This window comes from Mustela nivalis, assembly GCF_964662115.1.
Source record: "Mustela nivalis genome assembly, chromosome: 13".
NCBI lineage: Eukaryota > Metazoa > Chordata > Mammalia > Carnivora > Mustelidae > Mustela > Mustela nivalis.
In genome coordinates, this window is record NC_139032.1 from 81,778,383 (window position 1) to 81,794,012 (window position 15,630).

Sequence of the window (15,630 nt, forward strand, 5' to 3'; positions counted from 1 at the left end):
GGGCCCATCTCTCCACTTGAGCCCCAGATCCCAAGCCCATCTGCCTTTGAAAAGACTTCCTATAACGATCTGTTCTTCTAGTGCACCATCACTTCACTTAGGTGTCTCCTTACATGTCATATCCTCTGAGATACCTCCCCAGACCATCTAATCTAAAATATCTCCCCCTTCCCAATCGTTCCCTTTCTCCATACCTTGTGTTATTTCTCTTCACAGCATGGATCAGTACCAGGTATTATGCTTTCTATTTACTTGCATTATGTCAATCTTCTCTACTACACTGTAAGCCCCATGAGAGCAAGGATTTTTGCCTTTCATACCCACATCTCTATTTTCAGCACATTATACAGTGCCTGTGCATACTCGGTGTTCAATAAATATTTGCTGCATGAATGTGGAGTAAGCCTCTAACTTCATATGGCCAAGAGAACTAACTACTGATTTTCTACCCCAAAAGCATTTCCCATCTAAGTAAAATACAGTACTTGGTTATGCAGATCCCAAACCTCTGAGTCATTCTTGATTTTTCTCTTTTCTTTGAAGTTCATATTCAATCTATCAGTTTTATTAGCCTCAATTCTGAAGTACATCTCCAATCTGACCACTTTTCATCATTTCCATTACTATGGTCCTAGGACAAAGATACCAATCTTGTGCCTGAACCACTGTAGTAGTTTAACTGGTCTCCAGCCATGCGGACATTTAGTGACATTTCTAAGACAAAATTAAAATCTCATTGTTGCAGGGTGGCTGGCTGGCTCAGTTGGTAGAAAATGAGACTAGATCTGACCAGGCTCCTGAGCTCAAGCCCCAGGTTGGGCAAAGAGCTTACTTAAAAAAACTTCATTGTTGCATTTGAATAAAACCCTACAACACCTTCCAAATGCCTCACCGTGGTCCATAAAGCCAGTAAGACCCGGCCCTTGCGACCTCTTTAATCTTATGTCATTCTTCTCGTTCTCCATCTTCCAGACACACTGGTCTTGTTTGTAGTTCCCACGCATGTCAAATTTTTTCTACCTCAGATGTTCTTAAAGTATGTTATCAGTAACTGAAATTGTGTTTACATGTTTACTGTTCCTCTTCCTCCACTAAAAGCCCCTCAAATAGTACCTAGCACTTGACAATCATTTTTATACATATTTGTTGAACTGGTTGATCCCAGCCTTTTGACACTTTCCGGAACGTAGCAACTCTTGAAAACACGATTCTAATACTCTACGTTTTAAGATACATTCACATAAATATTTATTTTTAGGAGATTGTTGGGAATTTACATTAAGTTTGGTTAGAGAGATGCACAGTAGTGAAAGCAGGCTGGAGTAAAATTAATTTTAAGTAAAATGAATGTTTTCTCCTGGTGTACTACATGAAATAAGACAAAGGTTCTATAGGTAGCAACATGTATTTTTTTAGCCAATAGGATAGTGACATCTTCCACTTCCTTAATCCTTTGTACCATCCTGTTTTTTCTTCTTTTTTTCACACAGCAACAAAGAATGTAAGGCTGGGTAGAAATATGAATTGTAGATTATTTGTTCTTTCAACATAAATATACCAAATATATGTATCAGATACTTGCTAAGGGCAAAAAATATCAAGATTAATTACCTATAGGATAATTGAAGTCCAGTGAAAATACAAACCTGCAAAAAAATAGCTGCAATATGAGAAGAGAACTGGACGTTATAAAGGATAAAGCACTACATCAGCACAGAAAAGAAAGCAACTAACTCTGCCTGGGCAGTCAAGAAGTCCTCAGAAGGAAGTTGACATCTGAGTTTGATAAGGAACAGGTGCTCTCCAAATAGAAAAGAGAAAAGCATATGATACAGAGGAACAACATGGGAAAAACTGAAAGAATTTATGTAGTAGTGAACAGTGACTAATGAGATGTACCTTAAAATTATAAAGACCGCAAAAGGTAGAATAAGGCTGGAAAGCTACATTAGGACCAGATCCTATGATACACTAAGGAACCAATTTAGAATGTAAAGCAGAAGATGGACATGATTAGATGCTTATTTGCAAAAGAAAATCTGGATAGCAATAAAATAGCCAGGTTGAACATAGATGCCAGGTTAAAGGCCAGTAGAGTACTAAATAGATAAATTGGGTAAACGCAGGTGAAACACTAAAAATGGTACCTGACACCAAAGAGACCAGTTAATTTGGCTATAATTATTATTTTTATACTACTACTATTATAATTTCAGACGAGATAATAAAATTCTGAAGTAGGTAATGGAGATGGAGAGTAGAAAACCAGCTTAAAGATGTAAGAGGTGAAATGGCTTTTCAGCTGGGGCACCAGTTATGGGTGGAAGGGCAATGGAATCAGTTTCTCCTCTGACCTTGTTAAATCTAAGTACTCTTATGCAAGGCCCCCTAAAAAGTTCTACTTTAGCTAAGAAGCTCTATTTCAGGTACGGGCAGGCTCAACAGATCTCCTAGAGTCTCAAAAAAACAGCCTGATGTAAAACTCTGTACACAGAGCTGCTTAGACTGGGTGCAAACAGCAGAGGACTCCTGCAACCTCTCTAGGCTCTTCCAGTAGGGGGAAAAAAAGAGAACCATGTTTATTCTCTTCTTTTTAATGCACACACATGTATCATCTATCATGTTGCTGCTGCTGTGGAGCTCATTAGGTACAGAGGCCAGTGCTAGCAACTGAGGAGAGGCGACCGTAATCAACAAGACAGATACAGTCCATTGAGCTTACACTGCAACAAGGCAGACAGTCAATAGATCAGAGGTCAGCAGGCTACCTCTTGTGGCCCAAAACTGCCTGTTCATTGTAAATAAAGTATACAGCTATGCTCGTTTTATGCACTCTGGTGGCTTTTCTGCTACAACGGCAGAACTGAGTGGTTTTGACAGTTCACTGCATGATCCACCAAAGTGAAAATATTTACTATCTGGACCTTGACATAAAAGTTTGCCAACCACTAAAATTTACCGATAAGCATGACAAAGAGGAACCTGGTTTAGTATGTAATATTGGGAAGATCCCCTCAAAGAGTGAAAGAAAACCTCCAAAGGCAAGGCCCCAAGGAATAGCATGACATACAAGACCTAAGGTGGGAAGGAGCATTCTGCATTCCAGAGACAGACAGAAGGAAAGCGTGGTCTGAGTACAGAATACAATTTGTGATGAGATCAGAAAGATGGTAGATGATGATGCAGGGCCCACAATCTAGATTTTATAACTTGATCCACAGGATAATGAGAAACCCCTCCTTATTATTTGCAATGAGCTTAATATATAAAGTTCTCCTTGTTTTGTGCGGAATGATGGGTTTGGGGATAGGCAACAAGAGCTCTAAGATGACTAGTTAGGAGGCAATGGCAGACTGAGAAAAGGGGATGATAATTTGGAATATAAGGCTGGAAAGAAGAGTTCAGAAATGAACACCCAGGCAGAAAGCTGAACTGACTCGTTGACTAAGATAAGTAGGTGAGAGAAAGGTGACAATGATGGTGTCTTTAACATGGCATGTGTAGCTGGCTGGACAGGGTACCCGGAGGGAGAGCAGAATGAAAGGTGGGAGAGGATATATGGGAGGAGAAAATCAGCTCAACTTGAGCTTAAAGTGTCTAAAAACAAGAAATGTCCATTAAGAGTTGATACACAGGTTGATTCGATAGAAAGGCTGGAACCAATTTTTGGCAAGATCTCAATGATGAATGTTTTGGTTAAGAAACAGAACAGGGGCACCTGAGTGGCTCAGTTGGTTAAGTGTTCACCTTCGACTCAGATCATCTCAGGGTTCTGGGACCTGGCCCACGATGGGCTCCGGGCTCAGGGGGAGGGGAACGGGACAACTACTACTGCTTCTTCCGCTCCTCCCTTTACCCTTCTCCCCAGCTCCTGCTCTCTCTCTCAATAAATAAAATCTTTAAAAAACCCCAAAAAACAACAACAAAAAAACCCCAGAAACTTGGACAATACATATAAAGAGACCAAAAGCCATAAAAAGAAAATGTATCTGCTGTACTGTTTTACCTGTGACTTTGCTTCAGTTGAACCTGAGCAGAAGTAAGATTGCATGGAGGGGTGTTTTCGTTCTGCACAGGTGCTTAGCAAAAACATGGATTCCAGCGAAATAATGATCTAAAGTATGACCCCTGAATAAGGTTCTAAATCACTTATCATGTTACTCTTGCTTCCAGAAGCAAAAAGGTATAGTTTCAAAAGAAAAGATTATCTTGCAATCTAAGGAACTCTACAATGAATCACATCTGTGAAACCCACCACAAACTTTAAGACTACATAGGACACTTTCATAATGACCCCAAATTAAACCCATCTGAAAAAGAATTTCTGTAACTTACTTTTCAAGCTCTTCCTGAGAATGGGCAAAAGTACAGTTTGTTCCTCGGGGACACCCTCCTTGTTGACGCAGATCTCGGCACATGCTAGTCTTGTATTTGCTGTTTGGTTGAGGCTACAAAAAAGAAAATCAGTGTGTGGAAAAGTGAGGACTCTTGGGATTTCAGAATTTTATGATTAACCGCTTTAGTTCTTTTTCAGGGTAGAGAGGTTATTCTTGTGCTGAAACAACTGCCATTCCACCATTTCCCATTAAGCATTACATAGGGTAGCTCTGAACTGCTGTTTTAAATATTCCTTCTGAGGAGTATATGAACCTGGTTCAAATGTTATGTCTATTTATTTGTCAGGCAATATATGCCTACAAAAATAAAAGATTTTCTCCTCAATTTATTGCTGTCTTAAAATGATACCAAAACAAATGATTTAAAAAGCATTTAAAGGCCATTAGCTTTGTCCACTTAAACTTTTCCAGAAGAGGTAGAATATGATTTCCACTGAACGCGAAAATTTATAAAACCAAATTATTTGTCAGCTTGAGGGTACAACTTTCTTCTTAGGCTTGGAGCTATTTAAGTTCATAAAAACAATGCGGCAAAATATAAGAACCTCATCATAACTGCATCAAAATTTAAGATGGCATTGTTAATTCTGGGACCTAAATGATGATGAAACATTTATCCGTCAGTTAATGTTTGAATATTACAATGTTTTCCAATAGAATAAGGGTAAAAGAGTAAAAAGATCATTTTTGAGGAGATTTGATCCCAGCTCTGTCACTTACTGCCACCAGGACCTTAGATTTGTTATTTAACCTCTTTAAACTTCAGCTTAGGAACAGCAATTATCTTGCAGGTGGCTGTGAGGATTAGAAATCATATAAATAAAAAACCAAATATAGGAACTTGGCTCACAGTGACCTAATAAATGGGCACCATTATTAGAATAAAAGATTATACCTTAAACAACTCCTTCAAAAGTACATGTATTTTAAAAATTCAAACTCCACACATTTACAAACAGATTTATTTGTATGAGAGCAATTGAGAAAAAAGTAACAATTTCCCTAAATTAGAGAAGAATTAGGCAAAATGTCTGGAAAGAATCATTGATCTATACTCTGTCAAAAACAGTGACAGTGAACTCATGTTCAAGATACTCTCCCAATAGTTGCTGTGCTAGAAATTATTTGTCAGGTATACTAAAACTCGAGTTTCTCCCGAAAGAACAGAGATAAAAGAAACCTAAAAGAGCACAGTCATGTAAGAAGTCCATTAACTGAAAAGCTTGTTCAAGATGTTCAGGATGAACCTCTGCTAGAGGCAACAGCTGTCAGAAGTGCAATGTATGTGCTTACCTGAGGTGTCTCATGGCCTTTTCTACTATAATTTTGTATGAAGTCCACAAGGCCATGAACCACTGTTTTAACAGCTACCATTGCATTTTCTAGCTGCTCCCAAGTTGGCGAAACAGCATCTAAAATAAGCCGTCAAGGGGATGGGGGGGGAAGAATTTGTTAGCAGTAATTCTCTTGTGTTATTTACCTCAAGGGTAGAAAAAGTGTAAGCAACTGAATATTTTTTCACATACCTGGATTAGGGTCTATGTTTGCAAGAAGTTCTAAATGAGGCCTCAGTCTATTTAAGTTAGCTGGGTCACCCGTCCGTTGCAAAACAATTGTCAATTCCTGGACGCTCTTTGCAAATGATTCTGGAGACTGCAGCTACCAAACAGAAAACAGGATGGCTTTTACTCTGGTTCTCATGACACATCTGTATTCCAGTGCTTTATTCAGTCAACATACTAAACAAGTTTTCAAGTGTCTTCAGATTCCATAGTAGGAGTATCAATGATGAATGAAATTTTCACCTCAGAATCTGCCCTATGAAATTCATCATTAGACACTTAGAAACCTTACTTCTTATAAGCCATATTCGCTCTCTGGGGTCAAAACACAGATTAACCACAGACTCTGAAAGCCAGGCTGCTTTTATGCTACTACCCTGTATGTGCTTCCCCACTGCCTCCTGTCACTTATTTTGAAAGTTAAAAAAATAATAAAAAGAAATAAAGAAAATTAATATAGAGTCGGATATTTAAAAACATAGGACTCTCCAACTAGTTGTCTCTTTAGTTCCTTTAGAACACTGGAATGCTCTTCTAAGTAAGAGCAAGGATATAAAACAAACATCACTAATTTCACAAACCTTATCAATGATAGACTGCATGTGTGATTTATGTGCCAAGTCACCATAGAGAAGTGAGGACCACTGCTCAGGTGAAATACGGAGTCCTGCCTCCATAGCAATATGAACAATTTGGGCATCATGTTCTCTGCGTAATGCTTCGTAACTCCGAAACTCTTCCTTTAGCTGCATCAGGGAAGAGTCTTCATCCCTTTTGGTAACCTAAAAGAGAACGGAGAAAAAAAGGCCATCCGAATTGGTCTGCTCTTCCTGCTTCTCCAAAGAATTTTTTGTGGGGAGAGTAGAGATACCAGATACCAGACAAAAGAAGGTGAAATGAAGAGACTATCCTCATCACAAATTCTTTTTGGAATGAAACAGAACTTACATAACCCAGCACACAGTTTTGATTTCTTTCAATGAACACAGGAACTGATAGAGAAGACACTTCTAAACAGAAAATTATAGTATACATGCTATTATAATGCTCCATGGCAACATAAAGGAGATGCAATTAAATCTGACTTGGGCGAGAAGGAAGGGATAAGAGAGAAGGCTTTCCCTACTTGAAGGCCACGTAAACTGAGTCTTGACGAATGAATGGAGTTTCCAGGTAAGAAACAGAATCCTAACAACAGTAGCAAGTGGTGAAACAGAAAAATGAAAGAGCAAAGCACACAGAATTGAAGGCTATGATAGAGTCTAGAGAAGAATCAGAGAGCCTTAAAAACTGTGGTGAGAAGTTCATATATTACGCTGAAGGGAATGGGAAGCCACTGAGGACTTTTTTTTTTTTTTAATTTTATTTATTTATTTGACAGAGAGAGATCACAAGTAGGCAGAGAGGCAGGCAGAGAGAAAGGAAGGGAAGCAGGCCCCCTGCTGAGCAGAGAGCCTGATGCAGGACTCGATTCCAGGACCCCGAGACTGGGATCATAACCTGAGCCGAAGGCAGCGGCTTAACCCACTGAGCCACCCAGGCGTCGGCCACTGAGGACCTTTAAGCAGAGAAATGACAAATCACTCCAGCCAATGGGTAGACATATATTAGCACTGTCACATGATGATTACGAAATCTTCTATCAGGGCACCTGGGTGGCTCAGTTGGTTAAGCGTCTGCCTGCAGCTCAGGTCATATCCCCTAGTCCCAGACTGACCCCCACATTGCGCTCCCTGCTCAGTAGTGAGTCTGCTTCTCCCTTTGTCCCTCACCCCTCTTGTGTTCTCACTTTCTCAAATAAACAAATAAAATCTTTGGAGGAAAAACAAAGAAATTTTCTATCAATACAAAAATGATCATCATTAGGATATTTATACAGCCTTAATTTATACCTGACTTAAGTAATTTAAAAAACATAAATTCAAAAGCTTACAGTTTCACATACCCTACTGAAATGGTCTAATTCTCCAAACATGCAAATGTATAACTAGATAATTTCCACAATAAATGATATCATTTATCTAAAACTTGCATAATGAAATTTGAAACTTGGCTAGGATTCAGAATACCTAGGACTAGTACAGACTCTGAAACTCAGACTGGACAAATCATTTAAACTGTTCAAAATCATGATTTCCTCAGTGGCAAAATGAAAATACCTCCAAACCAACTCACCGGCTATTTCTGTTGCTGTCAAATGAGACAACAATAATATGACCCCAAGAATATGAAGATGGGAAAATCAAGTTATCATCTGAGAATTAATAGTATCAGTTCAAAATCTCTTTGGGAATATGTAATTACATTATAGAAAAGTATGGGACACCCAAAATTCTAAACAACACAATCATAGGTATAATTTAAGAGAGAGCAGAGTATATAACTTAGAAGTCATAAAAATCTATATTCTACCCTAACCTACCTAAAGAAACACTGAGAAAACAAAAGAAAGAATTATTAACCTAAAAAATAGAAGAAAGAAGCCCAAGCATCAGACGACAGTAGCACTCATCCAACTACCATATTAGCTACAGGGTGCCTAGTAGGCAGTCTAAGCATCTGTTCACCTGAGTAGTAAAACAGACCCAAGTGGCTAAAAGAGCTGGTCAAATTAAAGTTCTCACTACCATGCATCAAAATCACCTGTGAAGCATTAAAAACTTCAATTTCAGGTAATCACAATTCCTGGCTTTGAAGACCACAAATTTAAAAAGTATGCATGAATGCTCAAGTCCCACATGAGATACACCAAATCAGAATATATCTGCCAATGGGACCAGGAATGTATACTTTTAAAAATCCCATAGATACGGGCACCTGGGTGGCTCAGTGGGTTAAGCCTCTGCCTTCAGCTCAGGTCATGGTCTCAGGGTCCTGGGATAGAGCCCCACATCGGGCTCTCTGCTGAGCAGAGAGCCCGCTTCCCTCTCTCTCTCTGTCTGCCTCTGCCTACTTGTGATCTCACTCACTCTGTCAAATAAACAAATAAAATCTTAAAAAAAAAAAAAAAAAAAAAAAAACAGCAGCCCTTGCCCTGCCAGTCCCCACGGGGCATTCCTGAGCCCCTGCCCAGGGGCAGCTCCTCCCCTCTCCTCCCTCCCAGTTCCCCAGTTCCCCTCCCTTCCCTGCACTACCTCCCTCCCTTTAAAATAATTAATTAATTGATTGATTTAAAAAACAACAACAACAACAACAAACCCCATTGATAATTCTGATGCAGATCATCAGCTGGGATTCACTGCACCACACGCTGGAATCAGTAACTCCCCTTCCCCTTGTGCTGATTCCATGCTACTCAAGCAAAGGCTTGATACTCTTTGGCAGAAAAATATCTATAATATGATGATTTAAGTCTTGTGAGAGCTGCACTTCTCATTAAAAATTAGTAAAACTAATCATCCATTGTGGGTGACCTTGGTAAGGGTGTTCTGTTCCTGAGGAAAGATTCTACTGTATGCACCCACAAAGTTCACATCTCTAAGCCTATAAAATCAAGGAAAGAGCTTTGACAATGGTGATTTTACTAAAGTAAATGACACCCAAGAGAGGCCTTTTGGCAGTTGTCAGTATGATATCTTTTTATTAATCTAAACACTGCTTCAACATTTTAAACTAGGGGTCAGTGAGGATGAAATGAGAGTATAAAATTGAAATCACTTTTTATACTAGTGTTATTCAAATGTCAGATATTTGTAGCAACTGTAGATGTATGACTATCATAAACCACAAATCATAGTATGATCCCTATGAGAGAAAAAAACACATTAAGTCACGAATACACAGTGTGAGGACCTAGTCAGTCACTTCAGAATGATAAATGATGTCTGTAATTTGGTTGCTTAGCCAAAAACATAATATGTGAGGAACCAGGGATTAATTTCTATTGCTGCCCTAAAGGACACAAAAATCAAGCACTGTAACTGTCAAGGAGATAGTGTCCAAGCCTCATTAATGGAGATAAGTGAGTTCATTTGAACATATTTCCATCAGCAATTACCTGTTATTTCAAACTAAGCAATCTGCTGAAAAAACTTTTTTGTCTCTACTGTTTTCACTCTTAGACTGTAAAACCAGCAAAATAGCTTTGGCTTTTGAATTTTGATGTTTTACTTTTACAAAAGCCAACGGACCTTTGCAATTCCAAGTCTTCGGGCCTTTCTCAAGATCCAGCCAGCAACCCCTACTCTTCTAACTCACAGAAACTTCCAAGGATTCAGCCTACTTTCCACCACTCTCGATACCTGTAATCACTCACAAGTCTATAAGACAATGCAACCACGTTTCTAAATATCTTGGGGTTTTTCCGTCTTCTTCACCAAAACAAAACATACCAAAAAAAATCACACCTCCTAAATGCAGAGTGGGGCATGTACCTCAACTTTTCACTCTCTTGTCCTGAAGGCAACATTATAGGCCATCTTCAGATTAAAGGTCATAATCTAATAACAAGGAATAAAATAAAAATAGTAATAGGAAATGGAAACATTTACCAACCTTTTACATATTTTTACAGAGATTTTCCTTTTAAGATGGGAAATTCATTTGAATTAGACTTCTTTAGCCTACATTCATTATTCTGAGAGTCAAGTTTACCAAACTACTTCCTTACGCTCTGGTTTGTGTTACTGACACCTTCACCTATGTTTATACTCAAGAGGCAGTATCACAGATACAAGCAATGCAGAAGTAAAACAAAGTTTCCTTCCAACTCTTGGAAGCATTCTGCATTCCTGGATCCTCTAGACCAGGTTAACGCCCATTTTAGAAAGCCTCTGTCTCATACACAGGCATGGACTGTCTAGATAATTGTTTGCTACTTACTTTGAAACATGAAGCTCGATACAGTAGTTGCACAACATGACCAATACTTGTTTTTGATGCCTGAGGAAATCTTGGTTCTAGTCTTTGCACAACAAAAAGTACCAGTACTTTCCTTGAGAGAGCAGAACCATCTTCTAATGCTAGCAATACCAGCTTCAAGGCCTCTTCTTGCATAGCTAGAAGAAACATGAATTCACAATAAATAAGAAACCCTGCAGATCACATCTGCCAGTTTTTTGGGGGGATACTAGGTTCATGGGCGTCCATTATCAACCACAGTCTATATTTCATTAGCATATAAAGAGGACAACATGCATTAAAAAATGCAGTTTACTTAAAAAGCAATCAAACAAAATATCATTTCTACTAAACAACCATTTAGAACGTAAGTCAACAGAACTTAAAACTTATCTGCAGGTATTGAATAATCAACTAGATAATAATAATATTATAGTGCAAAGAAACAATCCTCATTTACAAAATACATAGAAATACTCTGACATACTAAATAACATATAAAGGACACGTAATAGCTTTATGGTAAATGGTAATTTTTCTTTGATGCTTGAGACTTGTTGCTTTGCCTGACAACAATTTTGCACATGATTACCCTGCAGATGCAATACCTAAAGAAAGTATTAATTTATGTTGTTTTCCAGCCAGGGATGTATACAATCAGTATAATCTGAATCTAATCTAATCATGAGGGAATATCAGACAAACTCAAATTAAGAAACTTTTAATAAAATAACTGCCTGTTATTTCACGGCAGTTGGGGGGCTTACGCGTCTGTCTACCTCAGGTCATGATCCTAGGTCCTAGAATCAGGCCCCAGGTAAGGCTCCTGGCCCAGTGGGGAGCCAGCTTCTCCCTCTTCACCTGCTTATGCACTGTCTCTAACAAATATAAATATAATCTTAAAAAAAAAAACAACTGCCTGTATTCTTCAAGAACAACAACATCAGACAAAGAAGGGATGAAAAATGGTTCCAGATTAAGGAAGACTAAAAAGAGATGACAAATAAATAGAATAAATGATCTTGGACTGGAATGTATTCTGGAAGAAAATAAATTCCATTAAAGACATTTTTTGGAATAATTGACAAAATCGGAATACAAACTAGATTTTAGTATGGCATGTAAGTTAAATTTTCTTAATTTGATGAACATACTGTTTTTCTTGTTTTTAGGAAATTCTTGTTTTTAGGAAACATTCTTTAAAAACATTCTTGTTTTTAGGAAATACATTGAAGTATAAAGGTATAATGGGGCACTGAAATATGCAACCTGTTCTCAAATAGCTCAGAAAAGAGGATAAGGGCAAACAAAGTAAATAAAATATTAAAAACTAGTGAATGTGGATAAAGAGTATACAGGATGGGAGGTGGGCAGGGCAAGGGTGGTTGGGTTCTGGACCCTGGGAAAGGTTACATGCTATGGTGAGTGCTGTGAAGTGTATAAACCTGGTGATTCACAGACCTGTACCCCTGGGGCTAATAATACATTATATGTTTATAAAAAAATAAAAAATTATAAAAATTTTTTAAAAAGTATACAGGAATTCTCTGCATTATTCTTGGCACTTCTGGGTAAATCTGAAATTATTTTAAAATTAGAAGTTAAAAGTGTGTTGGTTCTCAATTAAAACAGTGGAACTTCAAAGCTGAGGGCTCATCTGGAATGTGGATTAAAAATTAAACCCTCGGGTCGCCTGGGTGGCCCAGTCGGTTAAGCGGCTGCCTTCAGCTCAGGTCATGATCCCAGGGTCCTGGGATCAAGCATCAGGCTCCTTGCTCAGCAGGGAGCCTGCTTCTCTCTCTGCTTCTGCCTGTCACTCTGCCTGCTTATGCTCTCTCTCTCTCTCTGACAAATAAATAAATAAAATCTTAAAAAAAAAAAAAACTGAACCCTTTACAAGAGAGGCAATGAGGTCAAGGTTCGTAACTAGTTAGCAGCAAAACCGTACTTGCACCAAGGACTTTTTAAAAAAAATTTGAGGTAAACTTTATACAGAATTAACTGTTTAAGAGTATACAATTCACATGAACCACCATCAGGTCTATCTAGGAAATCTACAGCCATTACGCAGTCATTCCCCATAGCCTCTACCCCCCAGCCTCTGACAACCACTAGCCTGTAGTCTGATTCTATAGATTTACTTTTGTGGATACTGTAAATACATGGAATCATAGAATATGGGACCTTTTTTCTGGCTTCTTTCACTTACCATAGTATTACTGAAGTTCACCTACATTGTAGCATATATCGATTTTAATTATTTTTTTAATTTTTATGCTGAATTTACATAGAAATGAAAATCTTTTATGTGTTTCAATTCTTTCTGTGGCTCAATAATTTTCTATTTGTGTTCAAAGCACATCTGGCCATCCATTCATCAGCTGACGCACGTGTGGACTGCTTCCACCTTTGGACCCTTGTGATGAATGCTGCTGTGAACACTGGTGTACAAGTATTAGCTTGAATCCGTTTTCAGTGCTTTGGGATATATACACAAGGAGTGGGATTGCTGGGTCATAAGGTAACTGAGTATATGAGGAACCATGAAATTGTTTTCACAGAGGCAGCACCCTTCTGCTTCCCAAGTTTCACCCACATCCTCACCACCACTCTTTCCATTTTTTAGACTATGGCAAACTTAACTGATGTGTAGTGATATCTCATTGTGATTTTGATTTGCAGTTCCTTAATGACTAATGATGCTGAGAATTTTTTCAAGTGCTTTTTGGCCATGCGTGTACCTTCTCTGGAGAAATGTCTGTTCATGCCCTTGGTCCATTTTTTATATGGTGTTGTCTTTTTGTTGTTGAGTGGTAGAACAAAGGATATTTGATACCCAGTGTAGTGCTCCTTGGGTCAGGTAAATAATTATGAGGAAATATCCAAAGGCAGTATTCTTAAATTACATATAAATGTATATTTTTAAAATTATTTTTTCAACATAACTTTGTATTATGGAAAATCTTCAACATACATAAAAGTAGAGATCACATGAACCCAAAAAATAGCTGTTGCCAGTTCTTAACCACTTTTTCAGTTGGCTTTGGCTGGAGTGTCTTGATGTAAATCCCATACAACATAGTACTTCACCCTTAAATAATTCATTATATAGGGGTGCCTGGGTGGCTCAGTGGGTTAGGCCTCTGCCTTCGGCTCGGGTCGTGGTCTCAGGGTCCTGGGATTGAGCCCCGCGTCGGGCTCTCTGCTCAGCGGGGAGCCTACTTCCCCACTCTCTCTTTGCCTGCCTCTCTGCCTACTTGTGATCTCTGTCTGTCAAATAAATAAATAAAATCTTTAAAAAAAAATTCATTATATATTTCTAACATGTAAGGACTTCATAAAAAATTATATACCATTATCAATTTTTAAAAAGTAATATATAGCCTTACTATCATCTAATATCCAGTCCACGTTGAATTTTTTCCCACTGTCTCAAAAATTTCTTCTTATAGTTGCCTTCCTTAGTAATAAAGTCCATATTGTTTTTGTTAATATGCCTTTAGGCTTAAAAAATATATATCTATACTAGCTTCCTGCTATCCTTTACCTTCCCATTTAAGAGAAAATGCAGTTTTTCTCTGAATTTTTTAAAGAAACAATCATTTTTCTAAACAATTTCCAACATTCTTCATTTGGCTAATTTTGTGCTTATGGTATTTCTAAGTATATTCATTTAATCTCCTTATTTCATGTAAACTACAGGCTTGATTAGATTCAGAATGAGTTTTTGTTTTTTGAGGTTTTGTTAGTTTTTCTGCCAAGCTCACTTATTATTCCCTATATTACATAAGGAGACACTTAAGGCGTAGATGTCTCACTTTTAGTAATGTTAGTAGGTTTAGTAATGATCAGTGGGTTCAGGCCTCATGGATCTATAGTAAATTTTCCCAGCAACCTTACATCTAATTTTTTTTTGGTTTTTTTTTTTAAGATTTTATTCATTTATTTGACATAGATCACAAGCAGGCAGAGAGGCAGGCAGAGAGAGAGGGGGAAGCAGGCTCCCTACTGAGCAGAGAGCCTGATGATGCGGGGCTTGATCTGAGGACCCTGGGATCGAAGTTTAACCCACTGAGCCACCCAGGCGCCCCATATCTTTTCCTTTAAATGCTGAAATACCATAGTATTACTGAAGTAATACTTGGTTCCTGATGGCATTAACATAATTACTTACTTGCTTTATGCTACTGTGTGCCTGAATATACCTTAGGATTATACATCCCACTAAGAATATAAAAATCAAAAACACTGTATTCGACAAACCATAAGTGACTCTTAATCTCACAAAACAAACTGAGGGTTGCTGGGGGAAGGGGGGTTGGGAGAAGGGGGTGGGATTATGGACATTGGGGAGGGTATGTGCTTTGGTGAGTGCTGTGAAGTGTGTAAACCTGGTGATTCACAGACCTGTACCCCTGGGGATAAAAATATATGTTTATAAAAAATAAAAAATTAAAAAAAAAAAACACTGTGTTCTAAAGTCACCTGCAGTAATTCACTCCAGATGAATATGCAACCAATTTAATGTATGTTTCAGCTTTTTTATTTTTAGGTATTGTTTTGTCTTACTCTTTTTTTTTTTTTTTAAGATTTTATTTATTTATTTGACAGAGAGAGATCACACATAGGCAGAGAGGCAGGTAGAGAGAGAAAGGAGGAAGCGGGCTCTCTGACGCGGGGCAGAGAGCCTGACGCAGGGCTCGATCCCAGGACCGTGGGATCATGACCTGAGCTGAAGGCAGAGGCTTTAACCCTCTGAACCACCCAGGCGCCCCTGTCTTACTCTTTTTAATTAAATTTTTAAAATTCATTTTTCCTACACATTGTTTTAT

The 15,630-nt window shown here is 38.2% G+C and overlaps 1 protein-coding gene across 5 annotated transcripts in view; it reads right to left on the minus strand.

Annotated features, from left to right (window-relative positions):
• The window catches only part of RC3H2 (ring finger and CCCH-type domains 2), a 52,672-nt gene that overhangs the window by 20,737 nt on the left and 16,305 nt on the right, over window positions 1-15,630 (minus strand). For all 5 annotated transcript variants that reach the window (XM_082695468.1, XM_082695466.1, XM_082695465.1 and 2 more), the window contains exons 5-9: window positions 10,781-10,956; window positions 6,541-6,741; window positions 5,924-6,056; window positions 5,691-5,809; window positions 4,336-4,448 (exon numbers count right to left, since the gene is read on the minus strand). In XM_082695468.1, coding sequence (XP_082551594.1) covers window positions 4,336-4,448; window positions 5,691-5,809; window positions 5,924-6,056; window positions 6,541-6,741; window positions 10,781-10,956 — 742 coding nt within the window. The remainder of the gene's footprint in view (window positions 1-4,335; window positions 4,449-5,690; window positions 5,810-5,923; window positions 6,057-6,540; window positions 6,742-10,780; window positions 10,957-15,630) is intronic.